Source organism: Copidosoma floridanum, unplaced genomic scaffold (assembly GCF_036245765.1).
Source record: "Copidosoma floridanum isolate Cflo_tuat_1 unplaced genomic scaffold, Cflo_Japanese_pri ptg000030l, whole genome shotgun sequence".
NCBI lineage: Eukaryota > Metazoa > Arthropoda > Insecta > Hymenoptera > Encyrtidae > Copidosoma > Copidosoma floridanum.
This window is the reverse complement of record NW_028321907.1, coordinates 5,318,456-5,331,852: the sequence shown is the minus strand read 5'-3', so window position 1 is coordinate 5,331,852 and position 13,397 is coordinate 5,318,456. Positions and strand designations below refer to the sequence as shown.

The 13,397-nt window shown below is 36.5% G+C and overlaps 4 protein-coding genes across 4 annotated transcripts; 3 read left to right on the top strand and 1 right to left on the bottom strand.

Annotated features, from left to right (window-relative positions):
• Window positions 1-1,811: 1,811 nt before the first annotated feature.
• Window positions 1,812-3,511, top strand: Ski6 (exosome complex component Ski6). Its single transcript, XM_014358491.2, has 3 exons — window positions 1,812-2,679; window positions 2,753-3,055; window positions 3,132-3,511. The coding sequence occupies exons 1-3, from the start codon at window positions 2,509-2,511 to the stop codon at window positions 3,465-3,467; spliced, it is 810 nt and encodes a 269-aa protein (XP_014213977.2). The 5' UTR covers window positions 1,812-2,508; the 3' UTR covers window positions 3,468-3,511.
• On the bottom strand, window positions 3,490-6,349 carry Mtpbeta (mitochondrial trifunctional protein beta subunit). The gene is made up of 8 exons (XM_014358490.2): window positions 6,104-6,349; window positions 5,835-6,004; window positions 5,403-5,583; window positions 4,868-5,243; window positions 4,615-4,789; window positions 4,261-4,541; window positions 3,871-4,176; window positions 3,490-3,800 (listed from the first exon to the last, which is right to left on the bottom strand). The coding sequence occupies exons 2-8, from the start codon at window positions 5,887-5,889 to the stop codon at window positions 3,756-3,758; spliced, it is 1,419 nt and encodes a 472-aa protein (XP_014213976.2). The 5' UTR covers window positions 5,890-6,004; window positions 6,104-6,349; the 3' UTR covers window positions 3,490-3,755.
• A 917-nt stretch (window positions 6,350-7,266) lies between these two features.
• On the top strand, window positions 7,267-8,302 carry LOC149373449 (uncharacterized). Its single transcript, XM_089596357.1, has 2 exons — window positions 7,267-8,244; window positions 8,297-8,302. Exons 1-2 carry the CDS (start codon window positions 7,267-7,269, stop codon window positions 8,300-8,302), a joined length of 984 nt encoding a protein of 327 aa, XP_089452483.1.
• Window positions 8,303-8,469: 167 nt separating this feature from the next.
• On the top strand, window positions 8,470-12,390 carry LOC149373448 (uncharacterized). The gene has a single exon (XM_089596356.1). It carries the CDS (start codon window positions 8,539-8,541, stop codon window positions 12,388-12,390), a length of 3,852 nt encoding a protein of 1,283 aa, XP_089452482.1. The 5' UTR covers window positions 8,470-8,538.
• Window positions 12,391-13,397: the final 1,007 nt, after the last annotated feature.

Sequence of the window (13,397 nt, the reverse complement as noted above, 5' to 3'; positions counted from 1 at the left end):
TATGCCAAGTTCTGAAATGCGTATTTTAAACTTTCCAAAGCAGTAAGAGGCAATTTTAAAAAATTATTCCATGTCAAGCGAATCCTATAATTCAGACACTCGAGCTTTAGGAAGAAACGAGCAGTATTATTGTGTGCCTTAATTATTGTAGTTAAAAAAAATTATAATTTTTTGTTGCTTGTTTACTAGATTTCAAAGCAACTGTGATTGTGTTTTGCCTTATTAATAAGTAAATTATTTTAATACTTAAATATTAAAATGCACATACAGTAAAACCAAAGACTTATGTGTTACTTATGATCAGAATATATGAGAATGTAATATATTACTATTTTTCTGAATAAATATTTAAAAAATATATCATTATAACTTTTACTAACTTTATTCTATTATTTTTTGTAAATTAAAGGTTATACTGTAGACATTAAATAACTTATTTGAGAAAAATCTAGCCTCCATTTAAAATGTATGGACTCATACCGCCTCGATGCTACACCCATACCGCCCCAAGATTGAGGCGGAATGGGTATACTGAGTAACCGTTACATTTTGTAACTTTAAAAAAAAAAAATTTGTTTTTTAGATCTCAGTGGCAGCAAACGCAATTTTTAAGACTCCGTAGAATGTATTGTAAGTTAAAGTTTATAGTAATTTTTTCAAATTACACAAGTTCTAATAGTTTAAAAAATTTGTTACCCATCTCGCCCCGGTCTCCCCTACTATACGTAACGTACCCTCTGTACACTGCACTTGTAGGTATAGGTATACCTGCGTTTATCCGTTAAGAGCTTATTTTATCCGTTCCCTACCCTCTCATATCCGCTCGTAAACGGGAGTAGGAGGATGAGGAGGAGCGAAGAGTGGGAGCTTGTGTTTTGATTTTTATGGAAAGCGTTTCTCTCTCTCTTTTTTTCTATTAGCCCAGCAATTCAGTACCAACATCCACCAACAGCAGCAGCGACGAGTAGGTGGACTCTTGAATGTTTAAAGCACTTCTCTGGGCCATGGGGCCATCATCGTGTATAAGAGTAGGTATATACTATATGATTCTGAGCTGAGCGAGATGGAAAATATGTCCTATGCTACAACAGCCGGATATATATATATATATATAACTACCATTACCTATACATGCAAGAGTCAAGAGAATAAATAGATTTATAAATTACAATTATATTATATGTATATTTTTCAAATTAGCGTAATTTTTCAAGTATTGTACCTATATGTATAAGAGCCAAGCATAATATTTATCTGCTTGGATGCTTCACACTGCACCGCAACTTAACTCCAAAACGCGTACGTACATGTGTATGTAAACACGTACGTATATTATTATGGTAGAGAAGTTCGAGAGTACAGAAGTGGCTGTACTTATGCGTTGGGCTCTGTGGATGCTGCAGAGCAGAGCCTCATCCCCGTGAATTATTCCTCGTTATTTTAGGTCTTTTCTTTCAGGTACTCCTCAAGGACGACTGTGAACTTGTTAACAACTTGCACAATTATGATCACCAACATACACATGAACTTATAATCGCATTCACTGCACTTTGAAATTATACTTATCGAGAGAACGCGCGAGCCGAGAAACGTAGAAGATAAGTGTGCGTGTGTGAGTGAGTGGTGATCCGATCGGATCGAGAAAAGAAAAACACCAGAACCAGAAGATGGAGGTGTATATATATATATGAACCTATATAAAAAAAATGTAGTGTACAGTTTAAGCACTATTGTGTAGGCGGGGGCGTGTATGTTTATATACAGCAGCACGCCGATGAAAAATCTTGCGTTTTCCCCCTGTACCTAACTATACGGTCCCGGGCCTGGAGCTCGGGCTACTGAACCAACTGCGAGGCCAGACACTCAGTTATGCACGGAGACGGATAAATGAGTTTTCGCGAGAACACAAGCAACACGAGACGCAGCCGCCGAGACGATAATAGAACTCTCTCGCACCGATTCTGCCAGAACTAGCCGTCGTCTCTCCTTTGCGCCATTTACACGAGACTAACAAAACTGACTAAAAAGAACTCATCTGCTCTGAAATCGAAGTGCGATCTTCGCGATGGTGATGCGGTGTTGGGCGGCTCTCTCTTCTCCTCTCCTCCTATACGGATTCCATTCGTACCGCACTGTTCCCCTTTTCGTCTCTCTCCGCGGTAATGCGCGGTTCGTCACGTTCCGACGTTCCTACATGCACACGTGTTTTCAAGTGTATTCACACACGGTTTCCCGAGAGTGTTTATATTTACATGCTGGATTTGACAGTAAAAGAAAAAGTGATTTGACAAGACGGTGTTTTACTATCATTGTGAAAAGTAAGATTAAATAAGGGCATGTTTGTACTCGAGTATTACTTTTGTATTTTTTGTGATGTGATAGCAAATAATATAGATCTTTAAAAGTTTATAATTGAAGTGCTGAGGTTATAAAACTTTGGAGCTTCAGTTGGTGAACATTTTATGTACAAATTAATTCATAAGTGAACCGTTAGAACACAATTTCACAATGGATCTAGAAGTTGATACGACTCAAGGTGGTTTGAGGATTGATGGCAGAAGGCCCCTCGAGTTACGTAGGATAAGGTTGCGCTTGGGGGTTTTCAGCCAAGCTGATGGAAGTGCCTACATTGAGCAAGGAAATACCAAAATATTGGCTACAGTTTATGGACCACATCAAGTAAGTTGTAGAGTTAGTAAGTTACAGATTTTTTGTGAAATCAATGTTGATTATAAAATTTAATTTTATGTAGCCAAGAGGGAAATCAGTTAGTAGTATGACAAAGGCCACAAAAGGTATAGTTAATTGTCAGTATAGCACAGCGGTATTTAGCTTTGGTGCTGGAGAAAGAAAAAAGAGGCCACGTGGTGATAGAAAATCCATTGAAAGAGCTCAACAGTTGAAACATGCCATGGAGGCAATCATCAATTTAGAATTGTTTGCAAAGTCTCAAATGGATGTGTTTGTTGAAGTGCTTCAAGTTGATGGCAGTGAATTTTGTGTAGCTGTCAATGCTGCGACTCTCGCCTTAATTGATGCTGGTATTCCAATCAAAGTAAATTCATAAATATGCACTCAATTTAATTCAATTTCTTTCGATTCATCTTTAAGTCAATACGTTTTCTTTTCAGGACTATGCAGTTGGATGTTCCATTACAGTATCAGATAAATTGCTGGGAGATGACGATAGCGGTAAAAGCACGGGGATACTAGACGCCAACTGGGTGGAAGAGTGTTCTCCAGGTGTGACTCTGTCGATTGTTGCACTGCCCAAGGTCATTGATGAAACAGAAACGAAAAGTTCCGTGATATTGGCTCATGGTGCTGGGCAGAGATTACATCTTTCTCAGCTTGAATCTTTGAGATTAAGAGCGCTCCAAGGTTGTAAAGACATAAGGACTATTATTGATCAAGCAGTCAAAGATCACTTGCAAATATTTGTTGTTACCACTGCTTTAGATAAATAAGATTGATTGTTTCAAACGTTAATTTACACTTGATAAGTTTAATAATAAAAGGTTTTTTTACAAAAACAATGTTGAACAATAGTTAAATATATTTTGCCTATAATATCATTTATAAAATTCCAGAAAATCTCTTATAAAAATATATAAATTGACATATAAATGTAAAAAGCGAATAACGAATGCAACTTTCTGTACTTGTGGATGACGCTGTCTTGAAAAGCTATTGAAAATTTAATTTCCAACAACTTACAATGCGATTTCATTAATTTCTTGTGCATTTAAATGCACTTAAATTTTTGCGTCTGGGTGTCTTTCAATGATCATTCCAACTCCCTAAAAAAATGGAACATTGTAATCATCATATTTAAAAAATGTGAAAATATAAAATCAATTGGCTAATTACTTGTCCACCAGCAGCACATGCGGCAATCAGACCAAACTGTTGGTCTTCCTTTATTAATCTATTGGCTGTGTGAGTAGTCAGCCTAATACCAGTAGCAGCAAACGGGTGGCCAATCGAAAGGGAACCTCCCCATGAATTCCACTTCTTCAGATCAGGAACACCCACTTTCTCTGATCGTTTCAAATAAGTTTTGGCAAAGAAGTCAGAATCAAGAGCCTTCAAGTTAGCCAAAATCTGAGCAGCAAATGCCTCGTGAACTTCCCAAACTCCAATGTCTTTCAGAGTAAGACCTGCCTTTTGAAGTACCTGAAACATTTTTCACGTGTGAGAATGTAAATTATTAACTTTAAGATGATTGTTATTTAAATAACATTTTTATGGCTACTTTACCTTGGGAATGGCATAAGCAGGTCCCAATAGAAGTTGGTCCTTGGGATCTTGAGAAACATATACAAAGTCCCGAATGTAAGCTTTAGGCTTCAATCCAAGTTGTTTAGCTTTCTCTTCAGTCATTATTAAGCCAGCAGATGCACCATCCGTAAGGAATGAAGCGTTAGCGGCAGTTACTGTTCCATAAGGTTTAACAAAGGCTGGCTTCAATTTAGCCAGTTGATCTTTTGTTGAGACTCGGACGCCATTGTCTTTGTTAACAACTTGCTTGGCACCTGGAACTAAAACAAATTTGACAGTTACTTTTCTATCTGTAAAATTAAGTAAAAAGTAATGAGAAAGACTGATACTCACCGACAAAGGGCACCATGTCACTAAAGTATCCATTTTGATGAGCCTGAGCAGCAAGTGTATGTGAGCGAAGAGCATACTCATCCTGTTCTTGTCTGGTGACATTAAAAGCAGCAGCTAGTCTATCTCCGCTATGGCCCATAGTTTCGTTGGTAGAGAATTCGGCTACTGCTGGCAACTAAAATGAAATGATAAACAATGGCACTGTAAAAACGTGCTATGTGAGAATAAATATATGTAGACAAGCATCTCTTACATCAGGAACAAAGTGGCCTGGTCTGATGGTTGCCAACAGTTGGATTTTCTGCATAGGAGTTTTAGCTTTGTTTGCTCTAAGCATAAGAGATCTCATGGCTCTGCTGTGTCTAATGGGAATGTCGGACATGAATTCAACACCCCCAGCAATAACAGTGTCATAGACACCAGAGTTTATATAGCCAATCCCTGTGGTCAAGGCGACGTTGCTACTGATGCAAGCCATAGTGACTGTATGAGCTGGAGTGTGCAGACTGTATCCAGCAGCCAAAGCAGCCTCTCTAGCGATGTTTGAAGTTCTAACTTCTTGCATCACGGTACCATAGACCACATAATCAATGGCTTCCTTTGGGATGCCCGTCTTCTTTTGCAAATTTCTTAAATATGAAAAGTCGTGGTTTTATAATTTTTATAATTATTTATTGTCCAATTGTCTTACGTGATTACATATAACTAGAAATCGTTTTATCTTTGAAAAACACTAGAAAGATAGAATACCTTAAATAGCAAAAGTAATAAAAATTTTCCATACTTACACAAGAGTTTCTCTGGCAAGGTCATGTGCAATGAGTTTGCTGTAATCAGTATTTGATAGCAAAAATGGAGTTCTAACTCCATCGATGTAGACAATATTTTTTTTGCCAGACACAGATGGCTTTGATACTGCAGTTGCATAGCTCTTTCGATTGAACCGAGAAGGCAACCAAATGCAGCTAGCTGAAATTTACCATATTATTTGCTATACTTAATCGACAATATTTGTAAAAAACAAAAAAAAATTCCAATAAGTCAAAAGAAACAGAAACGTAATTGACACAATAGATAATCCAACTACTTTTAACATACACTCGTATGAATAAATGCACACTTACTAAACTAATTTGCAATGTATATGTAAAACCACTTTACAAAAGAAGAGCAAAAACATGTTAAAGCATTCTTTCATCTCATTAATTAAAAATACTTGCCTTGTGGTACTACATTACTGCTAAAACGGGGTAAATTTATCAGTCCTGACATCATCTTTTCTTAGTCTTGTTTCCTCTCTAACTTTCAACAATATATGCAATGTCTGCTAAAAACTATAGGTATTTACAGAAGCTCTTTTTTTCTCCCTTTGGTCACTTTGTAAGTTCTTCTGGAGGTACACGCCCAAAAATATAAAAAATGACGGATTTATTAAGCACAATTAATTAACCGTGACACACAAGTTATGCAATTTATATGTACAACTTACATCGATTACTTATCGAAATGTCTGACTATGATAAGCTGGATCGACTATCTTTCAACAACGTTTTGCCAATTACCCAATTAGTTATTGGTGACAAGTAACTATATTCCTGCAGCCTGTGGAATTTGCACACTCGTCTCTCTCGACGTCACCGCGAACTCCACAATGTGTTCACTTGATCCCCGTTGCAATATAAGTAAATAAAGAAGCAGCGTTTTGTGTACGTGTATCTTATATTCTTGAGATTGAGGAGAGAATAATTTGTTTTGTTTGTATTTTGTTGAACTACATGTATTAGTAAGTAGCGGTCCACTACTAGTGGAATATCTAATCTATCCAGCCAGTGTGTCAACATACGGTCAATAACGGTCAAAAGCTAGTAACCCATACATAATTAAAGTATTCGAGATTTCCATACAACATTAATTGACGAACCGGATAAAAAACTATGTAATGTATAATACCAATAAATTAAAAAAAAAAAGTTATTTTTTTGTGTTAAATAGCTTCAACGCCATCTAACGAGTCTGATTTTGAACTAAAAAGTACCCTTTTATAGTTTTTGAGAAAGTCACTAGCAAAAGTTACTAGTTGAGCTTTTTTAGTCCGCTGACCACCTGGACGAAGAGAAGCACAACTAAGATTTCTCTGTTTAATTTTAAACAGTGAAATCCGAGTTGAGCTCTTCTTCATCGCCTGAAATAAAAAAACGTCCGTAGGGTTTCTGAGCCACGAGTTTTTTCGAGAATAATCGTCCGCTAGATGGCGTTGATCGAAATAAACACAAGGAGTCTCGCGCGGGGGGGGGAGGAGGACCGGCTTCTGGCTTCTGCTGTGCTATCGACAACTTGAAAAATTTATTTCTTTGATATGAAAATTATTGAAAGGGGTATACTTATTATATTAACAGTAACTGCAGGAGTAAATAATATAAGTAAATATACACAAACTATACACGCTCAGTGCAGTTCTTTCATACGCCCCCCGCTCATAATTCACGCAATATTATGAATAATTTTTCTTTACAGATGTGTCTTCTTACAATGTTTGTTGGTTCTTGATGTAAGTAATAATATAATAACTTCTCACTGGATTATACACGGTCAGTATGCACAACATTTTTTGTCTCATGATCATAAGCGCAAGGAATTCAGTAGCGCGTTGAAATGGCAAAATTTCGAAAGAGAAAATGTTTAGTTGATGATGCAGACAAGGTAGAATCAAAAAAATTTAGTTTAAATCACGAATTTGATCAAGATTCATTAGACGCGTTGACTTCCGCAAATAATTTAAATGCTCTCTCTAAAAAACCACTCCTAGAATTTTCTAACAATGTACAAAGCAAATTAGATGAAAGATCTGGTGATGTGAAACAAAATCCAGATTTGCTTATTCAAGATTATTACTCTTACAAGTTAATAAAACTGATGTACAAGTTAGATGTGTCGGTACTATGTTTACTGAGGAAATGTGTTTATGAACATAAGTACCCCTCACTAAATATATCATTTAATGATAAATCAATCCAGAAAATATGTGACATTGTCCTCAAAACTGATAATAATTCTATTCATATAAATATAGAGTACGTTGATGATTATTTTATGAACAATACTATTGATTACAATAATCTATTTGGTAAAAAATCCACATCATTTTCTCTGAATAAATACTTTGACAGCTTTGCCAAACACTTTATTTCCAACTTGGAAAATAATGATTCAAATGTGAAATATCTTGTCATTTATACAAACATAGGTCTAGGCGTAACTAGTTGTAATCAATTAAACCATGGAAGAAGTAGAACATTTTTTCCGTTTGAGTTTGTAAATGTTTCGGATAAGTCTGACATCTTACAAGACTTTTTGTTTTTATCTGGCATTGAAAGGAGCGGTGGTTTCTATCAATTTTCAAGAGATGAAGAAATGAGAAAAGAATTTTTAGAACGTTTGCAGTTTTCTTCAGTGGTGCAAAAAGTCTTGAAAGAAAAAAATCTGTCTGAAAAGTTTCAGAATAAGCTAAAAAATCTTTTTTTTAAAAAACTTGTATTTGCTGTTGACCAACCTAATAGAGAGGAATTGAGAAGAAATATTAGCAATGAAATTACGAAAACTCAGTTAAACTATATGAAATTACAACAAAAAGTAACATTAGCTAGAGAAAAGATTGAATCTGAACTTATTTATGAATTCACAGTTCTGAAGTATATGATACAAAACATGCTTTTATATAAAATCATTTCTTCCGTAAATTATCGACTGTTCAATGAATTTAATGTGATAACCATCTGTATCTCTGATAAAATAATTTATATGCATTGTTCTGAAACACAAAGTCATGTCAAATACAGGCAAATTTTTCCCAAAAATCATAAGCAAGGATTCGATCTTAATGGGCACTTTAATGTATTTGTCACGGAGTTAAAAAATAGAGTTAATATGGATTTTATGATTGTTTACACAAACAAAAATTTGGATTTGGACGAAAAACGTGTGTTTAAAATGGAAAAAATAAAAGATTGCCATCCATTCGCATTCAATAAAGTAGATGTTCAAAATAACAAGTACGAATCTTTAAAATATTGCCTGAGTAGTGACTGTAACGTGTATCAATTTGCCAAGGGACATGAAACGGAACTTTTTAGCTTATTAGATATCCCTCATGCACTTGAATATTTGAGTGATGCGAAGAAACAAGAATTAAAAGAAGACTTTATGAAAAAAATAATATTTGCATGTGAGCAAGCTGACACAAAAAGTTTAAATAAAGCCATAAAAAGCAATATAAAAGAATCAGAGGTGCCACACAATTTAGAAGAGTTACAGGAGGTGACGTTGCGATGGTTAGAGTCTTTCAAGTCGAGTCCTATTACGGAGAAAATCTTCAGACAAATTTCAGATGACGTAAGGAACAACAGAGTCACGTACCAAACATGCAAAGACCAAGACATAGCTCAAAAAGTTGCTTTCACGAAATGCGTTATCAGTTCAGAGAGTTCGGTGGCGTTCACGCGATTTCTCCGTTTTATAACCGAAGGCAATGGAAAAAAGTACTTGGAGGTTTTTAAGAAAAACGGCATAAAACTAAGCAGCGTGTCGAGTATGTTGAACAGAGCAGATCACGCGGCTATACGAGCACTGACAAGTTTGTATCACGTTTGGATCGATGAAGATGAAAACGAAACGGTGTATTTGAAAACACTGAAAGAAAACAGGATCAGTTTGACCATCATCTCTAGTATCTTGGAAGGTTCGAGGATCAACGCTGCAACGACTTTCATCAGTTTTTATCATCTGTGGTTCGACGAGAGAGGCAACAAAACCAAGTACTTGCAGACCCTGGAACACCATGGCATAGATCTCGTCAATTTATCCAGTGTTTTAAACGGATCGGGCAGTTTGGCAGTAAAAGCATTCGAAGAATTGTACAACATGTTGTTCGACGACAACGGAGAGAAATCGAAGTACTTGAAAACCCTGGAAAGACACGAAATAAATTTCAGGAATGTCAGCAGTATCTTGCACCAGTCGAAAAACGATGCCGCGGAATCCTTCAAAAAATTGTACGATCTTTGGTTCGACGCGCAAGGTAACAAGACAAAGTACTTCAAGATCTTCGAGCTGGCAAACATCGACTTGTCCAATTTGACCGGTATGTTGAACGCAGCGGGTAAAAGCGCCGCTAAAAACTTTGAAAAGCTGTACAACCTCTTCTTCGACGAAGACGGCAACGCGTCTCATTATTTGCGAACGCTCGACAGATACAACATCAACTTACGGTCCATGTCGTGTATTTTAAACGGTTCGCGGTTACACGCGACCCGAAGCTTCACGGAATTTTACGACTTGTTGTTCGACGAGGAGGGAAATAAAACAAAAATGTTCCGAGTTATGGAAAACGAGGGCATCAGTATTTCAATCATATCCGTCATTTTGAGCAGAACAGGAGCTAAAACGTCCCAAGCCTTCAAAGATTTGTACTACCTGTGGTTCGACGACCAAGGAAACAAGACCCGATATTTAAAGGCCTTGGATGAACACGGGATCTCGGTGTCGTTGGTGGATAAATTGCTCTTCGGAGCTGGGGCCAAAGCCGCAAAGTACTTCAAAGAATTGCACGAACTTTGGTTCAACAAGGAAAAACACGGGACCCTGTACCTCGAAAACTTGGAAAAACACGACATACTTCGGCCCTTTCTGAGAATCCTGTGGCACTCCTCGTTCAACGTCGTGAGATCTTTCAAGGAGCTGTACGAACTACTGATCGACAGGGAAGGTAACGCAACAAAGTACATAAACGTACTGAAACAAAACAACGTGAGTGAAAGACACTTTTTCAATATGCTGTACTGTTCCGGGGCCAATGCTGCCGGTGCGTACAAGGAGCTATTCGATCTTTGGTTCGACGAAGACGAGTGTAAGACTCGTTACTTGAAAACAATAGATGATAACAATGTGGAGCTCAACAAGCTTGCCAACATCATGTACTGTTCTGGAGGTGCTGCAGCGAGGACCTACAGAGATTTGTTTAACTTTTTGTTCGACGAGGATGGAAATAAATCAGCAAAGTTGAAACTATTGGAGACGAATGGCGTGGGCGTTGACAAATTGTACGGGATTTTTTGGAAATCCCGCTCGAAAGCAGCCAATTCGCTGAACGAATTGTACGAGGCCTGGTTCGACGAGCGTGGACAGTTTCGACGCAACTTACAAGTTTTCGAGAGCAACGGGGTGCCATTGGCAAGTCTCGTGACCATTTTGTACAGAACACGCTCGCGCGCGGCCAAAACTTTCAAAGATCTGTACAACGTGTTGTTCGACAAAGACGGCGTTAAAAAACCGTTTCTGGAAAAGTTCGAAGAAAACGGTATGAGCGTGGGTTTTGTGACGGGTCTCGTGAAGAGCGCCAAATTCAACGCCGCGGTGGTCATAGAAAAAATATTCGAACTCTTGTTCGTCAAACGCGAAAACGGGAACACTCGTTTTGAAATTTTGAAAAAAGAAGGCGTCAAAGTTGGCGATGTGATCAATTTGTTGCACGGCGCGAAATCAGAGCTCCCGAAAGCGTTCGACGACTTGTACAACCTATGGGTCGATGAACACGGAAGGACGACGCAATATGTTGAAACGTTGAAAAGACATGAAATGAATGTGGTAAAATTTAGTAAAATACTGCGAAAATCGGGATCCAAATTTGCGCTTGCGTACAAAAAACTTTACGAAGTTTGGTTCGATCGAGACGGCAATAAATCATTTTGTGTGCAAAAGTTGGAAGAAAACGGACTCACGCCGGGTCTTTTGTTTTGCATTTTTCGGAATACCGGATTCAACGCGGCAGAACAGTTTAAAAAAATATTTGACATTTGGTTCGAGCTAAACGGCGACAAGTCAGTTTATTTACAAAAATTTCACGAGAACGGAATGAACCTAGTCGTTTTGGTGAAATTTTTCACAAAGTCCTGTTACGTCGACCTCTCAAATGCCTTCATGAAGTTTTACCATTATTTTTTTGACGAACACGGTAATAAAGCGAAGCGACTCGAATCTTTGGAACAAGAGGGAATAACTTTGAAAAATATCCATTATCTTTTTTCGTACACAGGAAGATGCTTTTCTGGGTTAAAAAGGTTGTTCGACCTTTGGTTCACCGAACAAGGCGAGCCGACCTTTTACCTCAATACTTGTAAGAAACACGATGTAACACTGTTGACTGTGATCAGTTTTTTGAAATCCACGTCCAGCAAAACTGCAGATGTCTTCACGGAACTATTTCACCTTTGGTTTACTAAAAGAGGACATCGAAAGTTGCGATTGAAATTATTGAGCAAAGAAGGACTGCACCTGTCAGACTTGTGCAAGGTACTGAGAGGTGCAGGCGTACGCGCTCCCAGTGTTTTTAAGAATTTTTGTGACCTCTGGTTCAATAAAAAAGGAGAAAAAACGGTCTATCTAAAAATATTGAACGAAAATAACGTTAGTCTACCCGAAGTATGGGATGTTTTGTATCAGTCTGGATCTAGTCCAGCAACTTTCAAAGATTTGTATGGTCTTTGGTTCGACGAACAAGGAAATAAAACACATTATTTGAAAGTTATTGAGAACAAAGTGATCAATCTCAACAACGTATGCGTTATATTAAGTGGTACCGGAAACAAGGCTGTAACATACTTTATGAAGCTGTTTGATTACTGCGTAAATCACGGAGATGTCATAAACGTGAATGAGATCCGTAAAAATCTTAGGATAAAACAACAAGTCACACATAAAGCTCTGCGAAATATTTTTACATAATATTTTTAAGATATTTTTATACCGTGTTGAATAAAATGTACAAAAAATATATTTTTTTTACGAATTAAATGCATTTGAAAAAATAAATTTGCTTGCAATTCTTTCATGTGTCTGTTTCCAATTAGGTGATACAATTTCAAAAAAACAAATAAGTACACGTGTAGTAAAATAAATTTTTAATGTTTATTATGGACACTTCAAATATACTATACAACAAATTCTGTTCAACATAGTTATATCATTCAATAAACAACTTCTACCGATAGTTTCAGTTATTTTTTTTTATTTTTATTTATTTATTTTTTTTCATTAATATAAATTCTGAATGTTTTGATGGTTTATCTTAATCATCCACTAACGAAAAATGCAACATCTGATAACTTTTTCGTAACATTTATATTATTTGATTTTTAACATGTATACACTCTTATTATTAATATTTATACTCAGCAATATATATATATATATAAAAAAACTTTCGTTAGAACACCCAAGCAAATTTTTTCGAAGAAAGAAAAAAAACTCAATTTTTGTAACTAATCAATATTTATGAAGTTTCTTAAAATTTAGAAAACAGCTGTATAATTTAATTAAAATTAAAAACTTCGAATCAATCTCACATGATAGTAATACATTTATTCTCTGTTGTTCTATTTTTTTTTTTTTTATTTTATTTAATTTTTTTTTTTTTTTTTCGCGAAACATGATCGTATATTAATTTTGCAATAGCCAATAACACACCTATGTTTTCAAGAACACTGAAGTATCGAACGTAAGCTTGGCAACTCAATAATTTATAGTTCATCGTAGAGGAGAAGCGTATATATATCTGAAGCACATGCTAAGGTTTCCGATGAATTTCTCCGTGAAACCCAGCCGTTACAAAAATACACACCAAATGCATAATGTTGCCCGTCACGCGCTAAACCACTTGTGCGAACGTACGTGATTTTAATTTAAAAATTATTAGGGGGGGGAGGGGAAGAAAAATTACAATCCACCAAAAC